We start from the raw sequence: 26,972 nt of genomic DNA, 5'->3' as shown, positions 1-26,972 counted from the left end.
AGGGAGAGTACTGGCATATCTCAAGAAAAACGTAATACTTTTAATTGGAGAGTACCGGCACTTCTCAGAAACAAGCAGGTACTCTGGCACAGAGTACCTGCACTTCTATTTTTCCATTTAAAGCACTGGTGCTAGGAGTAGCCTGCTGTCGCTGCACATCCTTAAGAGGTCGAACTACTCTTCCCACACCACTCCTATGACCTTGGAAAAGATTTCATATATATATATATATATATATATATATATATATATATATATATATATATATAAACACGTTTGGAGATATAAAATGAAAGTAAAGCTACAGCAAAATTAATCTTTACGTAAAAGGATAAGGACATTTCCTGGCGCTTGAAGGAACTAGAACAGAATCAGTGATAAACATACTTTTCTACCCACTGTCATTTTAGAGTAAGGAGGGGGACACAAAAACATGCAAAACTCTTCTGCACTTGCTGGAATTCGCTTCAGCAGGACTGAAATGAGCATTTGCAATGCAACAGGTCTCGCATTTGCTTAAGTTAGAGTTATTGGCATTGTAAATTCATAACTGGACTTTTCTTGCCACATAAATTGGTCAACCCTGCCTCCAAATGTCATCCTTTCCTTCCATATAATTCCAGTGGCCCTGCATATAACTAAAGCACTTCCATTTACCTTCTTCCTCGATCTGCAGCAAAAAAGGAAAATGTTGCCATTTAGCATCGTAATTTAAACCTGCCATGCTAATTCCAATAGAATACCACTTTCACCACCCCACCCCATCAGAGTTGCTGGCTGGCTAACACAATTCTCCAAAAAAAGACACAAGACAGCCACAGGGAACAAATAGACTAGAAGGATCAACCAAACATATCAAGAGTGTTCAAACTGTCAGAGTAATAAGGATGTTAAGTTGGCCTGAATCATGGTCATAATTGTAATAAGGAGAGATTATTAAAACATATACAATTATCATATAAACCTTTATCAGAAATAAACTTTTGGCATTGTACTGTAATGCTCAAAACGGCCCCTAGAGGGCACCATAACAAAAATATCATTTGTAGGAAACATGGTTATGTAACCATATTGTTAGCCCTAGAGGGCACAACCCCATGAAAAAACACAGGAGAAAGTAATGCAGTGTAACCATATACTTAGCCCCTTAAAGGGCGTTTTCATGGCTAGCCGGCCTACTGCAATATTACAAACAAGGCCTTTAAAACTAAACTTCTCCCACCTGTAAAACAAAAGTTCTAGCCATGAGAAAACTTAAGACACTGTATGGTGGGCAGGGTTATGATTTTGGGGGCCCCACTATCCTGTTGTGGGGATCCAGGGATAACCTAGACCGAAAGTTGTGTTGTGTTGTGCGGAACGTTTTGGTGGTGGTTCCACTGTCCTACGACCACCACAAGCTGAGTTATGAGCAAAAATGTTTTGCAAATGTCAAGCCCTCCAAAGTGTTGTGGGGCGATTTTCCAGTGTGCAATGAATAGTGCTTTATCAGCTCTCCCGCTGTGCCTGGAGAGCTGTTTTCGCTTTGAGGATATCTGTTTTACGTAAAGCATTTACCAATTTCAAGTGTTTTAAGGATAGAGGCAAAAGAAATGACTGATTAGGTACCTGTAAACAATGTGACCCGCGCTCTAAGACCATCGCTCAAATTCAAGCTATTTTGCCTGTTCACGTTGTGAGCACCATGGCCGCCATACAGCATGAAAGGGAGAGACAAACGAAAAAAAAATTGTTCACCCACGCTGAAGTATATCAGCAATCATGCAATAATCCATGTAACAGGGGCAGTCTGAAAGCTGTGACAAAAACAGCCTCAAGGTGGGACAAGCGTAAAGCATTTAACAATGACATCAAGCAATTTTTGAAACGCAAGCCCAGGAGTAAATTAAAGTGATGGGCATGAGATGGGCTTGGCTAAAAGTCCACAATACCTACAACAGGTGCTTGCAGCACTGAAGAAACCAAGAGGGTATGGAAGTTTTCTCCTGAAAACCCCTCCTTTGCTACCACAATCTGAGCTACCTTAAGGCAACACAACCACCGAAGACACTATGCCTGCTTTTGTTTGAGCCACCGGCCTCACAAAGAAACTACCCTCCTGGTCCTCTAAAGTGTAACAATGAAAAGTACTGTTAGTGATTGAGCACACTGGCGATCCGCCTTGAAAAATGAGGCATGCCAATACCCATTCCAAGATACAGCATGAGAAAGGAGAAGCAGACGCCACAAGCAGGGCCGCCAGCCAGCAAAGTGCACAATGAGCAACTGTAGGCTAAGGAAGAAGCAAAGAAATGAGATTAAGAGGAGTAAAGAGGGGGTACACACGGGAGACAATAGACACACACAATAAGTCTTTCTGAGCTCCCTGCCCTATCTGTAAACCTAAACCAATAGGAGGCCTTGCAGAAGTGCTACATGAAGAGGTGGACTCAACAAAAGAGTGTCTACATGCCATGACAGCGCACAGGGGCAAAATCCTGTGAATAAGCATTCTGTGACTTTCCTGCCTCCCTAAGATGTTGTACCATCTTTAGGGAGAAAAAATAAGTTATGACAGGCCTGTAGAGATTGTCAATACGGAATTCCCCGAGTTCCTGAGAACATGAGAATTCCTGGTTACACCAGTGGCATAACAAAGGCCCCAGCGGTGTGGGAGGCGAGCTCCAGCGGCCCCCTAAGCACAGTACCCTGGCCGGAGAGCCCATGATTGCGTCCGGAGGGGGGGTCTCCTCGGTGTACTTTGCAGCACTCCCGCCCCTCAAGTTTCCTTATGCCACTGGGGTCCATCCAAATGTTTCCTCACTCCATCTTCCACTATCGCTGCAACTGCTCCTTGTATTAGGAGTCACACGCAGCACCATCAGTGCATCTCAACAGAGGGAACTACAGTATCTTCTGCTTATCTAGTCCCGGGACCTTCAAAACGCCCTAACAGGGCAGAACTCGGACACAAATGTATCTGACAATTCACCTCAATCCTGACTTGGAACAGTCATTAACGTTCCAGTACTGTAACCTGCGCTCATCTCTACCAAAGGTCCTTAATGCTAACTTGCAAGACATACTGCAATTGCCACACAAAGCGCTGCCAACTGACTTAAGTTCCATCTTCAGGAGCCAGTGCTATCCCAGAATTAGCCCAACATGAATCCCAGCCCAAACAACGTTCTTGAAAATGTCAATCAGTCCTGCAAATAACCCTCTCCAGATTAGACATCAAGCCGCCGAGCGGATATGGCTGAACAAACAGCGCTGAGCGCTGAGATAAAGTCACCAACTTTACGAGGCACCATATTACCAACGACAGGGAAATAGTGGGTCCATAAAAGAAGCAAACACTGAGCGATGAAGGTCAGCTTGCCTGTAAATCACTAAAGCAAGCACTGTTAAAGCCGAACCTACCAGAAACTCCGGCCCTGGGGGTAAAAGCGGCGGTGGACTCCACGAGCACAGTGGAGGGACAAGCATGGACCACCAGAGGCCAATGAAAATTAAGTCCTGCAAGGAAGAGCCCCCCGAAAAACAATGAGTGGGTGTAATCAGAATAACCGACGGCTGAATGTTGCCACAGCGGCAATCCCTCAGGCTACTACGCCCGAACTCCGTCACCATTCCTACATAAGGTAAAGGGCACTGTGGACATTTTTGTGACGGCAAAATAAAATGTTTTCAGCAGGGGAGGGCGCGAGCGCTCCTGTTACCGCACAGCCGGACCCCGAATGCTCGCCACATCTCTGAGAAACAGTTGGTGGAATGGCTACCTGGACGGGATGTCTAATCGTCGCCACTTGCTCAAAGCAACATCCCGCAAGAGCTTGATATAAAGTGGCACACGAATACTGCAAAGTTGGCGGCTGGCCAGTCGACCGAACACGTTCCAGAACAGCGAGAGCCAGAGGGCCCGGAGAGCACCCCACTAATCTTTAGAAGCGATTTGGGGGCCACTAACCAAAAACCAAGAGAAGCCGAGAACGAGTCCCGGCACTACCACACGTTAACATAAAGAAGGTGCATCTGAGCCATGGATAGAGTGAGACCGGTAAGAGTCGGACACATCTCTAAATGAACACTAAGTCGTCTGTCATTTCCCCCAATAACAACTGACAGCGACGCCCACTGCACAACAGGCGCTTTACCAGCTAATGGATCGCCTATCTGGCACGCATATTTACTCTTGAGCTGAGGCCGGGTTTATCAGTGTGCACGCAGGGTGGGAGTCGTAAGGGAGACTGGTGGTGCCTGGTGGTGCCTGGTTAACCAATACAGTAAACAGACCAACCACCTCGATTCGCGGAGCTCCAGGCAGGGCTGCTGTGCTGCACCCGGGCAACCCTAGAAGAGGCGGATGCCATCCAGGCCCGGGATCGGAAGCAGCAACCCGCAGCTTTAGAGCAGGCCGAGGGCTCACGTTTAACTCTTGCGGTGAGTACCACCTGGTATTCAAGGCAGAAATTATACAACAACATTTGAGCTCCGTTTATAATGCAGATGAGCACCGAGGGTTCAGGGCTTGAAAGCCAGGTGTCAAAAAGTGTCTTTCTTCATCAACGGTTTAGGACTAAAAGAAAGACGCCTATTTGTAAGAGTCAGTACAGCATAATGGGGTGACCCAATGAACCGCAGGGCCTGGGTATAATCTAGTACAAGCACCAAAATGGCCCATACTGAAGGAACAAAGGATATATATTACTTGCATATTACTTACACATAAGGAAACACATTCTCAGAGAGCAAACAAATTACTCATAACGTATCTGATGGCAACACCATAAAAAAAGAAGAAAAACAGAACCACACATATATGCAAAACTATTTTATTTATTAACATTCTGTACTTTATACAGTAATTCCAGCATACAATGGTTGCTCGGTAAGGTGAAATATTTGATTCCTTATGTGTAAGTAATATATATTCTTTGCTCCATCCGTGAGTACCATTCAGTTATTTATGAGAGTCGCCATATTTAGAAACAGCACAAACTCGAGACTGGGACCAGACACTGGGAGGTCACACTAACACGTGCACTTTCACAGAGTCCTATTGATTTAGGTAGGATTACCTTGGACTGATGTGCCCTCCATACATATGAACTGTTTTTAACACGCCATTTCTCTACCCATAGACTCCTATTCAATGACCTCCCGTTGCCTATTTTAAAACGGAGTTTCATTTCTTCACTCCACTAGTGTGGGTTTTCATGTTATAGGCGAGACCATCCTCTGCTCCTGTATCCCTGCCACACACTCTTCCCTTCCCAGTGGTGACACTCGGTGCTCGACTCCATGCCCCGGCCTAATCATGTTCAACTCAAAACTTCCCATCCTAGGCTCTTACTTGTTTCACATGCTGGTTTCACAACAGTGCAGCTGGCTAACTTCTCTCCTACAGAGCTCAAGACAGGTGTCCAGTACATAGCGCTGCTACCCCCAGCCCTTTGGTTGAATACTCCTGGTGTTTGATCACAATCTCATACATGCAACATAATAAAAATGCCAGGACAATGTTTGTGGGTATAATATGTCGCAAGTTTATTGATTACACAGTTAGGGTTATCTTACGGGCGATCCAGGTGTCGGAGATGAGTTTATGAATATGGCCGACACCCATCCTGAGAAAGCTAGAGCTGTCCCTTGTGGTGCTCTCTGCACCTGCGTACTCCGCATCTTACAGCTCGTTCCTTTCTCGTGGTTTACCACTTTGATGTTTTAGTCATGCTCCTGACAAGTCAGAGCGAGACCCCGGCCAGTCTCCACAGTTGCTCAGGATTCCAACTGCCCCCCTTTGCGGGGTTGAGGAGCGCCGTCACATCATCCCGGGCCCCGCCGTAAAGGCTCCCAGTGGCCCGAGGAATAGCCTTTGCTCCAGGAATCACCATCTGGAGGCCTTTTAGTCACCCTTAAAGCTTTAGGATCGCCCTGTAACTCCGCCACGCCTCGGGGATCGCATCTCGTGATACCCGAGGCCCCCCACCTGTGCTCATTCCTTCCCAGCTAATTGCAGCCGGCTGTCTCGAGAGCGTCTCTAATGCTCATTAAGAACATATCCGTGCCCGTGTCAGACAGGTGTACCCCGTCTGCCGCTAAGTTACTGCTCAAGCGTCTACACAGCAGGGTATGTCTAATGAACCCATAACCGTGCTGCTTCGCTAATTTCTCTAGTGGCTTGTTGATTCTCCGCCTTGACATTTCAAGTGCGACAGGAGACCTGGCCCCCTGCCACACCCCCCTTGGGAGAATCTCCGACCATATTACTTCCCCGCCCTCCATCAGGGTGGCCATTCTGGCCAGGCCATGCGTCATGGCCTGCAACAGCGGGCCCCTCCCCCAAGTCGTTAGGTCATTTCCGCCCAGGTGAATTACAAGAATGTCCGGTTTTGTCCCTTTCTCCCCCACCAGCTGGCGAACTCTAGGTTCTAGCATGGACCATCTCATTCCCGGGGTTCCCCTCCAAGTGAATTTGGTGTTGCTGAAACTGCGCGTCCAGCCACTCTCCCTGGCCCGGTGTTCTGCTCTGTCCACCAGAGAGTGACCCATCACCCATACTGTCTTAGCCCCTAGATAGACAAGAAAGTAAGCATTACCACACACTTTATTGACATCGTAGATCGCATACGTTCCGCTCACAGCGTTCACAGCCAAAGAGGGCCCAGTCCAGTCGCCCTTTAAGAGGCCTTGTGGCCTCACTCCGCCTCCATCACACCTTTGGGGGCCATAAACGCGAGGTGGCCCACCCTCCCAGTACGGAGGCCCCTCGGGCTCATCTCTACCAGGCGGGGGAGCGACGCTAGGATGCTGTCCGCCTTAAAGACGCCCTACGTGCGTCGCGGCCATCCACACTTCCTGTCTCGGTTTCTGGGCTGGGCTCCTTTGTGAAAGAGGGGGCAGTGTTCGGTGCTACTGCACTATCTGCACCTCTGTCCCAACACAAACTTATTTCTCCTGGGTTTCGTCTGCAGCTGGGCCTTAGTTCTCCACTACTTTGTGGGCCACTCCCTCCCTCGGTTTCTTCTGTGCTTTTTAAAAGACAGGAGAAAGCACAAAAAGACACAGCTTTTAGATTTCCTACTTTCAGTTGGGTTTATTCTCCATCTCACCAAGATTGACTGGATGAGCTTATCTTGAGCAGCTAAATGTTGGCTGATATTTTCCTGAATGGCTTATTTACTCCAAGAGACTGAAGTCTACGAAATGGCATGTTATATTTCAAAATAAGAGAGAGAGCAGGGCCAAACCTGGGATGGTTACTGGAGTCAGACCTAGATAATTCCCAGGCAAGGTCAATCCTGACACTGACCAGTTTTGAGGCTAGGGCCAGGTATTCGAAGTACACAAGGTTTTGGGTTTAGCACATCAATCCCTCAACACTGGGTCGAAGGAAGAAAGAGGGCAGCCCACTGCAATTACATTTATCTAAACTGCAGCAAATCTAGAGACTGAAGGCAAGATCCTGATAGTTCCCCTTGGGGATTGCGCCTGGGTCTGTAGTGAGGTTAAGCACCTGTGCGCCAAAACCACAGGTCACTTTGCAGCGCAGTTGTAGTTGGGAAAGTGGGGGCTCAGACAAGGCTTCAGTCCAGTCATCCCTCTGAGAAATAAAAATACAAAGGAAACATACACTCTTGACATTGGGTGCGTTTCTATATCCAGCAGCACGACTGAACCTACAAGCGAAAACAGATTTGCCTGGCACTGCAAAAATCAATGAGAAACTTGAGAGACACTGTCTATGCTCACTCTTTATTTAACAAATTTCTATTAATCCAATTCTCTTTCCTATCCCATCAGACATGGTGCATATAATGGACCATAGCAGCGAGCAAGAAGCACCAACTTCCCATCTATTATCTCCCGTGGATAAAAGCCTGCAGCTCCTAATTGGCTGTAACAAACCAATTTCTAGTTGACTGATCGAAAGACTAGAGTGCTCACCAATGAATGGATTTGCTTCCAATGACTCAGGCTGCTTTGGGGACATCGATTGCTATGGGGCACAGCAGATTGCTGTAACGGTCTCTGATGGGCTAATCTTCATCACTGGAGTTGTAAGCCAATCGATAGTAGTGCAGATCCTACTTCAGCGCCAGCAGTACCAGCGTCGTCACAGCACCACCATTCTACTGCTCAACCTCAGTGCAGCTGATGCACTACAGCTTGTTTGTTTGCCCTTCAACGTTGCTGCCATCAACATGCGGGTCTGGGTCTTTGGTGACTTCCTCTGCAGACTGGTGAGCTTTGCAGGTATCGCCTGCTCCTGCACCAGTGTCTTTACATTGGCTGCTCTGGCCATCAACCGCTACATTAACATCCTCCACCCATCCAAGGCCTTTCGCTTCCACAGGAACTGGTATCTGGCAATGGTCCTGACCTGCATCTGGCTACCATCCCTTGGCCTGGCCACCCCGGAGTTTGTCTACAGAAAGGTGGAGCAAAATATGCCATACTGCTTTGCCTTCCTGACAGAAGACTCTGAAACAGCGTACTGTACTGCTCTCTTCTTATGTGCTTTTGTAGTGCCTCTTGCCACTATCACCGCCATGTATACCAAGATCTTAAGCTACCTCAGAGCTCGAAGGCACGACCTACAAACCAGCAGCTTGGACAGGTATAATACTCAGATCACCACAGTGTCCGTTCTGCTAGTGGTGGCCTTCACCGTCTGCTGGCTGCCTTCCTATGTACTGATGTTTCTTCTCATTCAGCGTCAGACTGGTCTGCACGGAGCTTTCTCAGCGATAGCCTGGGTTCTGTCCTCTTCATCCACCATCATAAACCCCATCATCTACCTGCTTACCTCACAGCAATTCAGGAAGGATCTGTGGGCGCTCTTAGCAAGAAGATGCTGGGGTAAATGGCACAACAAGGTGGGCCCAGGAAACCTGGACATTCAGCTGCCTGCGACGCAGCAAAGCCATGTTCTCAGCATTGAGGTATGAGAGGGCTCGCTATAGCCACCTAGAAGCTCAAAGGGGAGGATTCAATCACCAACTAAACTATAATTTTTTACGTTTAGAGTTTTTTTTTCTAACACCGACCTGCAGATAGCATACCTATACGAGATAGTGTGGCATGCACTATGTGTTCTAGGTTTCAGTCACTGTCTCTCCTCCTAATCACACTCTCAAGAAGAACTTAGTCCAACAGTGTGGTTTAGGATTTTTTCAGTCAAGAGATATGATCAGACAAACTGTTAGTTTTGTTGTTTTTCCACCATGGAAAACATGAACCAAAAAGCAGAGTTCTTACCCACCTCACAAAAATCAATACATTCTGTTGTGCACAGACGCAAACTCCTCATGGTGAGAAAGCAGACGGGTTTTTCTTTATTATCAGAAATATGGATTGTTTTCCTTACTCCCTTGTAAAGCACTCTTAGATTTAATGCAGGTCAATAGGCACAGATTATTGCCCTTTTCCTGTCCCTAAATCTCCCTCATGGATCTTCCTAAATCTTGTCAAGTGTTGTTGCATAGAAATAAGCAGATAGAAATGGTGCAGGTTACCACAGGTCACTAATACACAATGTAGGATGTTGGCTCTGTATGCACTATTTCAAAGTAAGGAATAGTACGCACAGAGTCCAAGGGTTCCCCTTAGAGGTAAGATAGTGGCAAAAAGAGATAATACTAATGCTCTATTTTGTGGTAGTGTGGTTGAGCAGTAGGCTTATCAAAGGAGTAGTGTTAAGCATTTGTTGTACATACACACAGGCAATAAATGAGGAACACACACTCAGAGACAAATCCAGCCAATAGGTTTTGTTATAGAAAAATATATTTTCTTAGTTTATTTTAGGAACCACAGGTTCAAATTCTACATGTAATATCTCATTTGAAAGGAATTGCAGGTAAGTACTTTAGGAACTTTGAATAATTACAGTAGCATATATACTTTTCACATAAAACACAAATAGCTGTTTTAAAAGTGGACACAGTGCAATTTTCACAGTTCCTGGGGGAGGTAAAGTATTGTTAGTTTTTGCAGGTAAGTAACCGACCTACAGGGTTCAGTTTTGGGTCCAAGGTAGCCCACTGTTGGGGGTTCAGAGCAACCCCAAAGTTACCACACCAGCACCTCAGGGCCGGTCAGGTGCAGAGGTCAAAGAGGTGCCCAAAACACATAGGCTTCAATGGAGAGAAGGGGGTGCCCCGGTTCCGGTCTGCCAGCAGGTAAGTACCCGCGTCTTCGGAGGGCAGACCAGGGGGGTTTTGTAGGGCACCGGGGGGGGGGGGGGGGGGGACACAGGTCCGCACAAAAAGTACACCCTCAGCAGCGCGGGGGCGGCCGGGTGCAGTGTGCAAACAAGCGTCGGGTTCTCTGTAGGTTTCAATGGGAGACCAAGGGGTCTCTTCAGTGGTGCAGGCAGGCAAGGGGGGGCTCCTCGGGGTAGCCACCACCTGGGCAAGGGAGAGGGCCTCCTGGGGGTCACTCCTGCACTGAAGTTCCGTTCCTTCAGGTGCTGGGGACTGCGGGTGCAGGGTCTTTTCCAGCCGTCGGAATTTTAGAGTCAGGCAGTCGCGGTCAGGGGGAGCCTCGGGATTCCCTCTGCAGGCGTCGCTGTGGGGGCTCAGGGGGGACAACTTCGGTTACTCACGGTCTTGGAGTCGCCGGAGAGTCCTCCCTGAGGTGTTAGTTCTCCACCAGTCGAGTCGGGGTCGCCGGGTGCAGTGTTGCAAGTCTCACGCTTCTTGCGGGGATTTGCAGGGGTCTTTAAATCTGCTCCTCTGTAACAAAGTTGCAGTCTTTTTGGAGCAGGGCCGCTGTCCTCGGGAGTTTCTTGTCTTTCTTGAAGGAGGGCAGTCCTCTGAGGATTCAGAGGTCGCTGGTCCTGGGGAAAGCGTCGCTGGAGCAGGTTTCTTTAGAAGGCAGGAGACAGGCCGGTAGGTCTGGGGCCAAAGCAGTTGGTGTCTTCTTTTCTTCTTCTGCAGGGGTCTTTCAGCTCAGCAGTCCTCTTCTTCTTGTAGTTGCAGGAATCTAAATTCTTAGGTTCAGGGAAGCCCTTAAATACTAAATTTAAGGGCGTGTTTAGGTCTGGGGGGTTAGTAGCCAATGGCTACTAGCCCTGAGGGTGGGTACACCCTCTTTGTGCCTCCTCCCAAGGGGAGGGGGTCACAATCCTATCCCTATTGGGGGAATCCTCCATCTGCAAGATGGAGGATTTCTAAAAGTTAGAGTCACTTCAGCTCAGGACACCTTAGGGGCTGTCCTGACTGGCCAGTGACTCCTCCTTGTTTTTCTCATTATCTCTCCTGGACTTGCCGCCAAAAGTGGGGGCTGGGTCCAGGGGACGGCCATCTCCACTAGCTGGAGTGCCCTGGGGCATTGTAACACGAAGCTTGAGCCTTTGAAGCTCACTGCTAGGTGTTACAGTTCCTGCAGGGGGGGGGGAGGTGTGAAGCACCTCCACCCAGAGCAGGCTTTGTTTCTGTCCTCAGAGAGCACAAAGGCTCTCACCGCATGGGGTCAGAAACTCGTCTCTCAGCAGCAGGCTGGCACAGACCAGTCAGTCCTGCACTGAACAATTGGGTAAAATACAGGGGGCATCTCTAAGATGCTCTCTGTGTGCATTTTTTAATAAATCCAACACTGGCATCAGTGTGGGTTTATTATTCTGAGAAGTTTGATACCAAACTTCCCAGTTTTCAGTGTAGCCATTATGGAGCTGTGGAGTTCGTTTTTGACAGACTCCCAGCCCATATACTCTTATGGCTACCCTGCACTTACAATGTCCAAGGTTTTGCTATGCCCTCACCTGTGGTATAGTGGACCCTGCCTTAGGGCTGTAAGGCCTGCTAGAGGGGTGACTTACCTATGCCACAGGCAGTGTAAGGTTGGCATGGCACCCTGAGGGGAGTGCCATGTCGACTTAGTCATTTTCTCCCCACCAGCACACACAAGCTGGCAAGCAGTGTAGTGTGTCTGTGCTGAGTGAGGGGTCCCTAGGGTGGCATAAGACATGCTGCAGCCCTTAGAGACCTTCCCTGGCATCAGGGCCCTTGGTACCAGGGGTACCAGTTACAAGGGACTTACCTAGGTGCCAGGGTTGTGCCAATTGTGGAAACAATGGTACATTTTAGGTGAAAGAACACTGGTGCTGGAGCCTGGTTAGCAGGGTCCCAGCACACTTCTCCGTCAAGTCAGCATCAGTATCAGGCAAAAAGTGGGGGGTAACTGCAACAGGGAGCCATTTCTTTACACACAATAATCTGGCCATTCTATATTGATTTAGTAAACGTTCTCTTATCAATCAACCGGCCTACTCTGCGCAGCAGATTCTGCCATCTTTTCAGTTTTTATCTTCAATGTAAATGAGTCACCAGTACACAAGACACTGCACTCGGGAACTGCTCCTTATGCCTGGGTAGACTAGTAGGAAGGGAGTGAGGGGGGATTACTGAGGTCAAGGGTGAAAACTGTCCGTTTGGAAATACCACGCATGCGCAAGAAAAGCACGTCCGCATCCTGGCGCGTCACCCGCGACAACAGCCTCAGTCAGATGGGCTATCTAAAACACTGCGCAGGTTCACATGCGCAGGTTAATTAAATCATAGACAGCCCGGCACGGTGCTCCAGCAGTTCAAACAACGGTAATCCACGACAGGTTTGCCAAGGCCGCAAAGAACTGTTTTCGCAAATTAAATGCAAACATTGAAGTAATGCGGACCAGGGAGGCTTGTGCCGCAATAAAGAGCTTCAGAGATTGGACAGCCTGTCTGTCTGAGAGCTTGGTGCTTAGAGGGCATGATGCATCAGACTGACCCTGAATTACGATGCGGGGTGGGCACCAACAACCTCGAATTTTACCCCGGCCTAGAACACGTGAAAAGCTTTAGCTGAGGTGAGACAAAACAGCAAGGGGGAGCCCTGTGGCGATATCCTCGCAGGCGTGTCATTAGAATGCTCGGCCTGCGACTGTCAAAGCAAAACAAATCTTTACCGTCTAACAAGAGCCTGGAAGCTTACTTTGTCCGCCAGGAGCTACATACTTACAGCGGACACGCTCTGCAGCTACCACATAAATTGTTATTAGGGGTTTGCCTGTAGTCTGATTGACAAGTCTGCTGCCCTGGAAGAGAAGCACCGCTGCTGGGGACTGAATCAGCAACTCCAGTCCCTCTCTGGGTTACATTTCTAACACAGGTAGCTGTCAAAGGTGCGCACAAATCGCAGACAAATTATAGGACCAGGCATACATAGTGGGAATCCGCGGCACTTTCATTTCGGTCGAGTAACGTCATTTCACATAGTTACTGTCGGTTTATGATAGATAGCACATGCAGAATTCGGTATTTTTTCACATGGGATAAGCCACCCTGGGAGCCTTAAAGGGCTACGGTGAGTTAAGAGGCAGGGCAGAAGTTAAGTAGTGACTAGAAGAGGGGGACAGAGAGCAGCGCAAATTGAAGAATGACAGGTACTCACTACAGGGGAGTACTTGCCCATTTAAAGCACCAACCGAGAGGATAAGCCAGACGGAATAAGAATGGACAAGTTTATGGCAAACAAAACTGATTTCACAATTTCAAATTGAAAAAACTTCGGATTCATTTTTGTTAATTGTTCATCTGAAAAAACATATTCAGCATTGCAGACTTTATGTTCAAGTCTAGTCCCAAAAGCAAACAGTAAGTTTCCATTATAGTCAGACAGCATTGCCCGAGTGCGACTACAAAGTTTTCGTCTCACTCCTCTCATCTTCACCTAAGCCCCCGCTCACGGCTGCTTCTAAACTCTTGTCGTCACATGTAACTTCTATTCCCACACGGACCCTCTCCCGAAGTCTCACACTCCAAAATCGCAGAAAAGGTAACTGGACTATATTAATAACTTTCAACAATGTGTTTTTCTTTGTGTTATGGCGCCATTCCACACTGGAAAGTTTAACACATTTCACCAGGTAATTTTCACCAACCCAACTTCAGTATGCTAAGAGTATTAGAATGAATAACTTTTACCCCGAAGTGACCAACATCATCAGAAATATCCGTGAGAGTAATATTTAAATTGGCTGGGGGGATATTACTATAACATAATCCAAGTTTTTGTCAAGTGTTTATAGACCACTGGTGCCTTCACTGTTCAAGCTGAGTGGCAAGCAAAGCCTCAACATGTTCTTTCTAATGGCATAATATACTGAAACAACCATGCATCATCTTTGCCATAATCTGAGAAGACCCAAATAATTCAGGTACACAGGTAGGAATCTGTAATTTTGGGAGGTTGGTTGTGGTTGGCATTTAACGATATTCTCTGAACCGTCAACAGCCAAATCGGCACCAATTGACTGGTGGGACTCCGAGATCTGCCAGTCATTTGCTCTCACGGGCGCTCGTGAACCACATTTGTTTGATGTACTGGTGTCTGCATGAAGGTAATTTTGAAGTAGCATGTTTGATGTATGCTTGTGGTGTATGTGTGATCTCTAGCTGAGCGGTGTATAAGGATGCAGCATGAGGTCTTCAACTGTAGGTTGTGTTATATGGTGGGCTTGCAGGCCATGATGTTGAAGGGGGCATGTATCAGATAATCATCCTCTATTTTTCTTCTCTTTATAAAGTAAATAGTTTTACTCTTCAATATCCCACGAAATCACCCTGCTCCTGACCCCAGACATTTTGTTTTAGGTCGAGTTCGTCATATTTCAGTACTTTTGCCTTTTTTATTCTCTTTTTTGCAGAGGGTGGTGTCTATGTGTCATCTTTTAACACCTCCCAATCTAATCTCTCCAATGCCTAGTGACATGAGTTTTGCGTTTACACGTTTAAAAAAAAAATAAAAAATCTTTTGACCCAACCTCTATGTATCATTCAAGCCACAAATGCAACTTTAGAGTTCCTCTTGCGAATCTGTGCCTATTATGGTTATCACATAATTGTATGTACTCTGTATGGATTTTGTGTAAATGACTGTTGGGACTTACCTCTTGCAAGAAGTAAGTGTAATGTAACTTGCATGTGACAGGCATGGGGATTAAAGCTATACTATCATAATTGTTGGACATCATGAGGATGCAATAATCCTCTCCCTCCATGTAAATGATATAGTCCCAACACTCAAAATAAAAATAAAGCAAACTACGTAAACCTCCTAGTGCTGAGATGTACTGTACTGTTATTGCATTTATATGATGCTTACTACCCCTGACTTTGAAGTGCTTTACTGTGAGTAGCATGCTACTATGGAAACCACAGTTGGAGGTCAACCAGTGGTTATTGCTGTGGTGGTGGGAGGGGAGGGCGAATTTGAGTAATGCAGATGGTTGGCGGGGTGAATAAACATGATAGAGGAGATTAGGTATTGTTAGGGTGCGAGGATATGGTTTTAAACAAGAAGACGTTTTAATCTATGAAATGAGGTGCGGGCAATCGGCAGAAATGCAATTTGGCAGATAGCCATGTGGCTTAGAGTGGACTATATGCAAAGAGAGGAGGCATGCAGAAGGTAAGGAGAGGGCCATTCGATTAAAAGGAGACTGAAACAATTGATACGTTTACATCAAGTTCTAATTTTTCATGCAGTGTTTTAGGAAAATAGTAGAAGATGTCTTTATAATAACTTAATGTGAGGATGGAAAATTGTAGAAAGAAACAACATTATTTGCATGTGAGCTAGTGCTTTACGAGACACTTTTGATAGGCACTAGACTCAGGCGATCTGTCTACCACTAGGATTGAATAGATCCTCTCATTGGCCTTTGTCAAGTTGGACTGAGCTATTGTCAAGTGGACGAAGCAGAGCCAGACTTCTTGTTGCCCATCTTGTCTTTCTGAATATAGCATTACAGGGTATCCAGTATGGTCAGGTTGGGCATAAACAGTTCTTAATCGCTCCTCTGAATTACAGATGGTTTTCAATGGCTCCTATTTTTGCTGGGAGGGAGCTCCATAGTTTGGCAAACTGCAAAGAGAGAGTAGTGCCATCTACTGATTGTTCCTATGAGGGGGATGGTTGCAGAGCTAGCATGGAAACTACATTTCTAGGCTGGGAAAATGTGTAAAGTTCAACTGAAGGAATTCACTAACTTTACCACTTACCAGTCTGTGGGTGATAAATAGCATATCATAGTGGGTTAAAGTGCTTAATAGTCTGTCCCTGCAGCCTGACTAATATATGACATGGAGTGCTGAAATGAATTTGAACAATGAGGCACAAAGCACTTAGTCACCACACCCCTTCCACCTGCTCCCAAAAATCCACAAAACAAAGAAAGACAGATCCTTAAGAGCAGCAAAGTGCTGTATAATACTCTTGCATCACTGGGTAGTAATGAATGATAAAAAAAAGACAACCAAACGGCCACAAGTGGCCTAACAACTTCTAGCATAATTTTGAGATAAGGACTCAGCAGATGCATCTGATGGTACTGCTCATAAGTAGACCGAACACCAGAGGTATGCAATCTCCATAGGGTGATGAAAAAAGATAGTTTTAGAAAATCATAACAAATTCAATAAAGGAGTAGCCTATGTTGCAAACAACACCAGCATCATTAGTGTGTTGCTATGGCCAAAGAGACCAGGATGACGCCAGCTGGAAATGAATACATAGGATGTGAAAAGAAAGCCATGCACGCACAATTTCTTTTAATAATTCCTAAGGATAGGCTGATTTTAAGCAAATACTCATTTTTGTATGGTTAACACAACCTCCCGCCTAAGGGCACTTTCTGGACATAAGAGACGTACCCCTGGCACCCTGAACTCACATCTCATTTGACTGGAGAAGAGGACCGAAAAAGGACTACCCTGCTGACCCTGAAACCAGCAGAGAAGAAGGTGTACCGAAGTTGGACTGCACCTGCTGCTCCTTGGGCTGGAAAAGGACTGTGCCTGCTGTGTCCTGGTCGTGGAGAAGTCATCCCCCGAACCCAGCTAGAAGCAGAGACTCCAAGAATCAGTTGGTCAACTTCCCTGTTCGCAACACAAGGCCACAAAAGCTGAAGAAGCCAGCCTAGGTGAGCTGGTAGCCCAGATCACCAGATAGTTGCTCCTCGTCGCAGTGCAGCCGACGCAACCAATACCGGATGCTCAAAAGTTGCACCGGAGTCTGATGGACCCAAGAGAGTCATTGGAATACAGCTTGGTTGTCGAGAGTTATCGGCAAAAGAGGGAAACCTCAGAGTTCCTTGTGCCCGGTTAACAGTAGTCGAGTGATGATTGGACTTTTTCTGACTTGGAGGATTTTGAAAGACATTAACCACTTGTAAGGAAATGCCTCCTTGGCATGGTTGCCCCCTGACTTTTTGCCTTTGCTGATGCTATGTTTACAATTGAAAGTGTGCTGAGGCCTGCTAACCAGGCCCCAGCACCAGTGTTCTTTCCCTAACCTGTACTTTTGTATCCACAATTGGCAGACCCTGGCATCCAGATAAGTCCCTTGTAACTGGTACTTCTAGTACCAAGGGCCCTGATGCCAAGGAAGGTCTCTAAGGGCTGCAGCATGTCTTATGCCACCCTAGAGACCTCTCACTCAGCACAGACACACTGCTTGCCAGCTTGTGTGTGCTAGTGAGAACAAAACGAGTAAGTCGACATGGCACTCCCCTCAGGGTGCCATGCCAGCCTCTCACTGCCTATGCAAGTATAGGTCAGTCACCCCCCTAGCAGGCCTTACAGCCCTAAGGCAGGGTGCACTATACCATAGGTGAGGGTACCAGTGCATGAGCATGGTACCCCTACAGTGTCTAAACAAAACCTTAGACATTGTAAGTGCAGGGTAGCCATAAGAGTATATGGTCTGGGAGTCTGTTTTGCACGAACTCCACAGCACCATAATGGCTACACTGAAAACTGGGAAGTTTGGTATCAAACTTCTCAGCACAATAAATGCACACTGATGCCAGTGTACATTTTATTGCAAAATACACCCCAGAGGGCACCTTAGAGGTGCCCCCTGAAACTTAACCGACTATCTGTGTAGGCTGACTAGTTCCAGCAGCCTGCCACACTAGAGACATGTTGCTGGCCCCATGGGGAGAGTGCCTTTGTCACTCTGAGGCCAGTAACAATGCCTGCACTGGGTGGAGATGCTAACACCTCCCCCAGGCAGGAGCTGTAACACCTGGCGGTGAGCCTCAAAGCCTCACCCCTTTGTCACAGCCCAGCAGGGCACTCCAGCTTAGTGGAGTTGCCCGCCCCCTCCGGCCACGGCCCCCACTTTTGGCGGCAAGGCTGGAGGGAACAAAGAAAGCAACAAGGAGGAGTCACTGACCAGTCAGGACAGCCCCTAAGGTGTCCTGAGCTGAGGTGACTCTAACTTTTAGAAATCCTCCATCTTGCAGATGGAGGATTCCCCCAATAGGGTTAGGATTGTGACCCCCTCCCCTTGGGAGGAGGCACAAAGAGGGTGTACCCACCCTCAGGGCTAGTAGCCATTGGCTACTAACCCCCCAGACCTAAACACGCCCTTAAATTTAGTATTTAAGGGCTACCCTGAACCCTAGAAAATTAGATTCCTGCAACTACAAGAAGAAGGACTGCCTAGCTGAAAACCCCTGCAGAGGAAGACCAGAAGACAACAACTGCCTTGGCTCCAGAAACTCACCGGCCTGTCTCCTGCCTTCCAAAGAACTCTGCTCCAGCGACGCCTTCCAAGGGACCAGCGACCTCTGACTCCTCTGAGGACTGCCCTGCTTCGAAAAAGACAAGAAACTCCCGAGGACAGCGGACCTGCTCCAAAAAGACTGCAACTTTGTTTCAAGGAGCAGCTTTAAAGACCCTGCAATCTCCCCGCAAGAAGCGTGAGACTTGCAACACTGCACCCGGCGACCCCGACTCGGCTGGTGGAGAACCAACACCTCAGGGAGGACCCCCGGACTACTCTACGACTGTGAGTACCAAAACCTGTCCCCCCTGAGCCCCCACAGCGCCGCCTGCAGAGGGAATCCCGAGGATCCCGAGGCTTCCCCTGACCGCGACTCTCTGAAACCTAAGTCCCGACGCCTGGAAAAGACCCTGCACCCGCAGCCCCCAGGACCTGAAGGACCGGACTTTCACTGGAGAAGTGACCCCCAGGAGTCCCTCTCCCTTGCCCAAGTGGAGGTTTCCCCGAGGAAGCCCCCCCTTGCCTGCCTGCAGCGCTGAAGAGATCCGTTGATCTCTCATAGACTAACATTGAAAACCCGACGCTTGTTTCTACACTGCACCCGGCCGCCCCCGCGCTGCTGAGGGTGAAATTTCTGTGTGGGCTTGTGTCCCCCCCGGTGCCCTACAAAACCCCCCTGGTCTGCCCTCCGAAGACGCGGGTACTTACCTGCAAGCAGACCGGAACCGGGGCACCCCCTTCTCTCCATTATAGCCTATGCGTTTTGGGCACCACTTTGAACTCTGCACCTGACCGGCCCTGAGCTGCTGGTGTGGTGACTTTGGGGTTGCTCTGAACCCCCAACGGTGGGCTACTTTGGACCAAGAACTGAACCCTGTAAGTGTCTTACTTACCTGGTAAATCTAACAAAAACTTACCTCCCCCAGTAACTGTGAAAATTGCACTAAGTGTCCACTTTTGAAATAGCTATTGGTGAATAACTTGAAAAGTATACATGCAATTGAAATGATTCAAAGTTCCTAATGTACTTACCTGCAATACCTTTCAAACAAGATATTACATGTTAAATTTGAACCTGTGGTTCTTAAAATAAACTAAGAAAATATATTTTTCTATAACAAAACCTATTGGCTGGATTTGTCTCTGAGTGTGTGTACCTCATTTATTGTCTTTGTGTATGTACAACAAATGCTTAACACTACTCCTTGGATAAGCCTACTGCTCGACCACACTACCACAAAATAGAGCATTAGTATTATCTCTTTTTACCACTATTTTACCTCTAAGGGGAACCCTTGGACTCTGTGCATGCTATTCCTTACTTTGAAATAGCACATACAGAGCCAACTTCCTACACCACTGTTGCCAAAGTCGCCCCACCCAGACAGTGGACCTCTGAGTGACCTCAAGTAGTCCTCTGTCGACTGCAGAGCATCTTGAGCCCCATTCCATCAGGGCCACTTCAATAGAAGCCAAGGGACCACTGACACTGGAACTGGACTGACCAGTGCTTTTGTTGTTGAGGTAACTGTTTCCTCTGACCTTGCTGCTCCCCTTAAATGGCTCCCTGCCAGAGTTGGTCGTCCAAAATTACTCTAAGTAACCGCATTCTACTCTAACTTTTCTTTCCTTGAAAATGTTTTTTAAAATGTCGATCTGGTTACATTTGGCAATGCTTGTTCACTGTTAAGTGAAAAATATGTATTTATTATTCCTTGCAAAATCTATATCTCTGGAACTTTCTAATAGATCTTTTTCATTTTGGTGTCCATAGTTTCATAAAAACATGTTATTTTTATAAATTGGTGTCAGATTTCTTAAGTGTCAAGTTTCTTTCTTCTTCAGTTGTTTTGATGCTGTTTAAATGTGTTACACATGTTCCTTTCCTAAAACCCGACTGTTGAAGTCAGGGCTACCCAGAGCTGAGCTAATGTGGCTAGTAAATTCAATTTTCAGACTAATATGATGGTGACTATGCAATTTTCTGGAACATGTTTATTTCCAGTAACAGGACTGTGGAGAGGGTGCCTTCGGTAACATACAAACAATTCATTCTTTGGAATCATTCACACAAATATCCCAAAAAATAATGTTACCTACAGTAATGATATAGAACCATAGTCACATTTTCAGTAAAGGCATTGTATATTTTAGGTCAACATGACTTGAGTTCAGAAAACCAGAGTACAAGGTGGAACAAAACTGTGCAAAGTGGCGCAGTGTTTATGAAATTTGACACTTTCATCTGCATATAATTTATTTTGTCTCCTGTCATAATTCACAAAGAAGCATTATGAATTTGGTTGTTTTGTTAAAAGTTTACATAAAAAATATCCAGTGGAAAATAAAAAAATTGTCACAATATACTTACTCTCAACCACCGTCCGGCGCCCTGAGCCATCATCGTTGATCTGCTGGATATTGCCAAAGTGGATGTCGCTGAAGAAGATGCGGTTGCTGCCTTTGGTGCTGTAGCGATAGTCAAAGGCCAGCGCAATTACGTTTTTCATGTGCTCGGGATCCTCAAAAGGCTTGATTGGGGCATTGAGATTGTTCTCATCCGTTAGATGTATGCTCTTTAGTATTGTCCGCTCTGAGTAGAGTAGGTAGCCATCGTAGTCCCGGCAGCTAACACTGTCTTCAGAGAGCATGCCATGGGCACAAGCACACGTTCGTTCACCACCGCCACGGTACAGGCACAGCTGGTGGCAGCCACCATTGTTTATAGCACAAATGTTGGTCCCTGTGTTCAACAGATGAAAACAAAGTTATGTTTGTTAAAACCAAAGCTTCCCGAAGTGCGGAACATGCAGAGATTTTTTTTGTTTGTTTGAGTAAAATGGCAACTATAAAAAAGCACTAATACAAAAAGATCAACTCCTGTTGACAGGAAAAGTTATTTCTGGGGATTACTGTTCGTAATCAAGACATGAGATCCTTCAGTAGTGAATCAACTCTCTATTTATCTCTGGAACTAGGAGTATTTTTTTGTTTAGCTGCCAGAACAACCATAACCATCTGGAGTTTTGAAAGTGTCCAATTAAAGCATACAAACAGATTGAGCTTTTTATTTTAATAATGTAGCCGTACTTATCTCTGATTACCTTAGCCTGGATCACTAAATGTCAGTCGCAGTCTTGTTCCTTAGTAAAAGCTACCCTCAGAATCCTGATAATAAGCAACCTTCTCAATACTTGGTGTCACCCCACCACGCATCCTTTACTTCAAGGGTGACCCATGTAAATCCAGATCCATGCCAAACTGAGTTTATATGAAACAGATCCATTACCATACAATTTAATAAACTAATTTACATGGTCAGTTATGTTGCTGAAAACAAGGCATGCGTCAATCACCCACACAGAAATCTAAGGTTCCCATCTCCAGTAACGTAGCAGGATTCCACATTTACAGTCCTTGACTTTCGTTTGGCAATCCAGTGCTGCTCAGGAAACCCATGATTGGGTTTCTCTGACTGGACTAACATACCTGATTAAAATGATTTAGAAAAGTAAAGAGAAACATGGTGTCATAACAACAGCGCAAGGTGGCATACCCCCACTTGGACCCCCCTATTTTCAGACATACCTGATCCTCTAGGCCAGAACCACTAGACCACTAAGAAATGCTAAAAGACTGACTACTTTCCAACATGTTCCAGATGCCTACCCAGCTAGAATGGAATAACTATAAACATTATACATTATTTTAATTTGCCTGGGAACTGGTCAGCATGACGTACCCTTCTGTCGGTCTCGGTTAAACACCTTGATATCCTTGAGCTGAACCCCAATGCCGGTCCGGAGAGACAGGGAATCAGTGGCATTGTCTTTATTCCCTCGCTTGATGGAACCATTTGCGTGAGTCCTGCAGCAAAAAACAAATATGAAAGTGATGGGGATCTCCAGTTCACATTGCAAAGCCTCCTTTTTTGGAATGTAAATGCTGTGAGGAAAACTCCCACAAACAACAAACCTCATGACGTGGGATAGCATGATTTAACTATGTCAGAGCTGATAAGATATCTAACTGTAAAATGAACATTTAGCAATAACTGTGCTAAGCATTCCGGACTTTTGTTTATAGAAGGTGTTTGACAGTAGATAGGAAACAGCGTGTTGCTCCAGATGCCCCAGAAAGAACATCTCATAAAGAGGCAACATCTTGAGCTACAAAATGTCAGTTGGTAGCAAAGCCCCTTTACCAAACAGACTGGAATGACAGCTTAAACTTTACCCTTGAAGAACAGCATTAGGCAAAGGAGTCAGAAGAAGAATAGTACAACTTTACAAGCAATGAAATTAAAAGCCACACACAGCAAGATACTCCATATTAGATACTAGTGACAAAACAACAACTTAAATTTAACAGCGTGTTAATATGAACTAAATAAAACAAATGAACATGGAAGGGTTATTATTAATTGTCAGTCTGTCTTTATGATTTGCCCTGGCATCCGAACAGCATACATTTCCTAAATGAAATAAACATAAATAAGCAACCAAGAAGTCAGTGTGCCAGGCACCCTACAAGCACCACCACGTGACACAAATTGAGGCCACCCAGTGCGCCTCACACACAGCACCTGACGAGATAGCGAACAGTGATCGAGTATTGTGCTTTACTATATGAACAAACCCCGGGCTGCCCCACGGAGGAGATCAATGCGTATCTCTGGCTAACAGCTACTGAGGATATGGGTGGAATGCTGCCTTACGATGACACAGCTGAGGAAATAGCAGAGACAGTCTCTCAAAGGGTAAGAGTCCTGACCCAACAGCATCTCCGCCGAATTCTTTTGCTGCCAAACCAACATTCTCACCCAACCCCTGCTAAATTTATATGCAGACGCGCAAGAAACAGGGCATCTCCCCAATGTCATGGAGGAATCACTGATAGTGCTGTTCACAAGAAGGATCGCCTTCCCCCAAGTTAAGTGCATCATAAAGGCCAATATCATTTATCAAATTGTCAAGCTAAAATACTCCCCACAATATTGGCAAGATGTCTCCTGACGGTTCTTACTGACCTTGTACACAAAGATTACCAAGGCTTTGTGCCAACCAGATCGACCCATCACAACATTCGTCATCCACACAACGCATTAGCAGCCACCAACCTCCTACAACAGCTCTTGGCCGTGATTCTCGAAGCCTTTGAGAAAGCTTTTAACTGTGTGTCATGGGCCTACTTGTTCACGTTACTTCACTACATGGGCCTCCGGTTTTTGGCCTATACTTGGCTTTTGTAAACAGAGCCACATACTCAAGTGAGAATCTTAGGAGCTTTGTCAAAGCCATTTGTGCAGCGGCAGGGAACGCACCAGGGGTGCCCTTTGTCAACTCTACTATTCACCCTTGCAGTTGCACCACGAGCCCAGGTGGATCCAGGCTTCAAGGGCTTCAGATGTTCTGCACTTGCGAAGCCTAGGTATCACTTTACAAAGATGTTCTGATCAACCTAGGGAACCCCACACCCATCCGGCCCATAGTTATGACTACTCTTAATACATCTGGACACCCATCTGGACTCAGGGTCAACTGAGAAAACTGAGGCTGTACTCTATAGGCCGACGGAGCGACAGTCCTGACTACAAGCTTCCGATATCTGAGGGTCTACATCCTGGCCACAGCGGCACAGCCAAAAGTGGACAATATCACATCCTTGTTTATGGCAACATGGGATGGCCTCTTGAGGTGGTCTTCAATGCCACAGTCAATAACAGGGCATGTGGCATTGGTGAAAAAGATAATCCTCCCTAAATTACTGTAAGTAATTCAAAACTACCCTTACTACATCTCCAAAGGGACCATAACTCTAATTGATCTGATGAAGGTCCCCAACAGGTGGCATTCGGCAAGTTCTGCAAGTGCACCTACAATGGATGCTTGCCAAAGGTCAGCCTAATCTCGTACTATAGGGCCTCTCAACTGCTTCAACACTGTTAAGACTGGGCCTAGTGATTGCCAAAAGGGATACAGCACGTTTGTGGCAGCAGGTGACAGCCCCACCCTTGAGGACCTGAAGAACTGAAAAGGACCTGTGCTGTGTGTGGGAAAAGCTGGTGTATGAGGCCCAGGGATGCCCAAAGAAATACAATAGGGGTTGGGGATCATGATACAGATTCTGTGAGGGGAAGAATGACTATCCACCACTGGAAAAGACTCACTCAAAGAGCTATGTAACTGTTGAAAGCTCAGTATACTATCAGGAGGGAGGAAATTCTACTACTGGGTGTTGAATGAATATGTAGTTAATATGCTATTTATTACATGTGATGGTGGTGTCTTAGAAGAAAAAACAATAACAGTGTTTCTTAAATAAAAGATGTTGTAGGATGCTGGCCTGGTGTGTGGTGGGTACCTATGGTACTTACACCTTATATCATGTCCAGGTATCCCCTCTCAGTGAAATGTAGGCAGTGTCTAGAAGCTAGGCTCTCTAGAGGTAGCTGTGGATGAGCAGCCAAAGCTTATCTAGGAGATATGAAAGCTCATGCAATACCACTACAGTCACAAAGTACTTACACACAGGAAAGAAAACACTTGGTTGTACACAGTATCAGAAAATGCTAGCAAGGCAACCCTCCAATAGGAGGTAAGTAAATACACAATAAATATATATATTCACTAATAAACTGTAAGAGGCATAAAAAGGTCAGAAAACAGTGTAAAATAGCAATAAGCAACAGTAGCCCAAACCATATACTAAGAAAGTGGAATGCGAACACAGGGCCCCCACCTAGGTAAGTAAATCATGTAGAGGGGAGCTGTGAGTACTAGGAAACCACACAGTTAAGTAATACAGTAACCCTCAGCGACCAGGAATGCAGGAGTAAAACACTGGATTTCCCCAAAACCACCCCAAAGGATGAAAAGAAGACACCCAGAACAGCCTAAAAGGAATCAGCAGTGGATTACCGAAGATGGAAACCTGAGGCGAGAGGGGACAAGTCCAGAAGTGTCTGTGGAGTCCGGGGGAGTAGGAGCTACTACCCACCCAGAGGTACCTTTTGGAGTTGGTCGACGAAGAAGGAAGACAGGTCAGCACTGCAGCACAGAAACTGGAGAAGAATTCCTGATGCTTGGAAAAGGTGTCCTACACTGGAATCTGGATTGCAGGTGGGTGTTGTAGGAACATGCCACAGTTGGCATGGTTAACACCTAACTCTTTGCCTTTTGGTGATGCCAGCTTTGATTGAAAGTGTGCTTGGACCCTGCTAACCAGGCCCCAGCCCCAGTGTTCTTTCCCTAAAACTGTGCCTTTGTTTCCACAATTGGCACAGCCCTGGCACACAGTTAAGTCCCTTGTAAAAGGTATCCCTGGTACCAAGGGCCCTGTGGCCAGGAAAGGTCTCTAAGGGCTGCAACATGTCTTATGCCACCCTGGGGACTTCCCACTCAGGACATGAACACTGCTTCACAGCTTGTGTGTGCTGGTGGGGAGAAAAAGCCTAAGTCGACATGGCACTCCCCTCAGTGTGCCATGCCCACAACCCACTGCCTGTGGCATAGGTAAGTCACCCATGTAGGGCGTTGGCTCTGTATATACTATCTCAAAGTGAGGGATAGCGTGCACAGAGTCCAAGGGTTCCCCTTAGAGGTAAGAGAGTGGCAAAATTAATAATTCTAATGCTCTATTTAATGGTAGTGTGGTCGAGCAGTAGGCTTATTAGAGGGTAGTGTTAAGCATTTGTTGTACACATGCAGGCAATAAATGAGGAACACACTCAAAGACTTACTCCAGGCCAATACTTTTTATACAGAAAAAGATCTTAATTTATTTTAGAACCACAAGATTCAAGATTTGAAGTAAATACATAAAATGCAAGGTATTCCACACAGGTAAGTAAGGGACTTTGAATTAAAGCAGTAGGACACACAGTATAGGTTAAAATGACAATAAGCTATTTTAAAAGTGGACACACTGCAAAAATCAACAGTTCCTGGGGGAGGTAATGAAAATGTCACTTACCCAGTGTACATCTGTTCGTGGCATCAGTCGCAGTAGATTCGCATGTTCTGCAATAGCTCGCCATCTGGTGTTGGGCCGGAGTGTTACAAGTTGTTTTTCTTCGAAGAAGTCTTTCGAGTCACGGGACCGAGTGACTCCTCCTTTTGTCTCCATTGCGCATGGGCGTCGACTCCATCTTCGATTGTTTTTCCCCGCAGAGGGTGAGGTAGGAGTTGAATTGTAGTAATAGTGCCCATGCAATGGAGTGACTAAGTATGCACCTATTTAAGGTTGAGATGATACATATATAAATAATTGAAGGTAACTTCCAAACTGCTACAGGCTCCCGGGGAGGCGGGTGGGCACATGCGAATCTACTGCGACTGATGCCACGAACAGATGTACACTGGGTAAGTGACATTTTCAGTTCGATGGCATCTGTCGCTGTAGATACGCATGTTCTGCATAGACTAGTAAGC

The 26,972-nt window shown here is 46.4% G+C and overlaps 1 protein-coding gene across 2 annotated transcripts in view; it reads right to left on the bottom strand.

The window, feature by feature from the left end:
- Positions 1-26,972, bottom strand: part of LRP1 (LDL receptor related protein 1) — a 1,410,884-nt gene that overhangs the window by 711,671 nt on the left and 672,241 nt on the right. For both annotated transcript variants that reach the window (XM_069230782.1, XM_069230783.1), the window contains exons 40-41: positions 22,283-22,407; positions 20,912-21,283 (exon numbers count right to left, since the gene is read on the bottom strand). In XM_069230782.1, coding sequence (XP_069086883.1) covers positions 20,912-21,283; positions 22,283-22,407 — 497 coding nt within the window. The remainder of the gene's footprint in view (positions 1-20,911; positions 21,284-22,282; positions 22,408-26,972) is intronic.

This window comes from Pleurodeles waltl, chromosome 4_2 (genome assembly GCF_031143425.1).
Source record: "Pleurodeles waltl isolate 20211129_DDA chromosome 4_2, aPleWal1.hap1.20221129, whole genome shotgun sequence".
Classification (NCBI taxonomy): domain Eukaryota; kingdom Metazoa; phylum Chordata; class Amphibia; order Caudata; family Salamandridae; genus Pleurodeles; species Pleurodeles waltl.
Note: the sequence above shows the minus strand (reverse complement) of the source record. Positions and strands in the feature narration are given on the sequence as shown.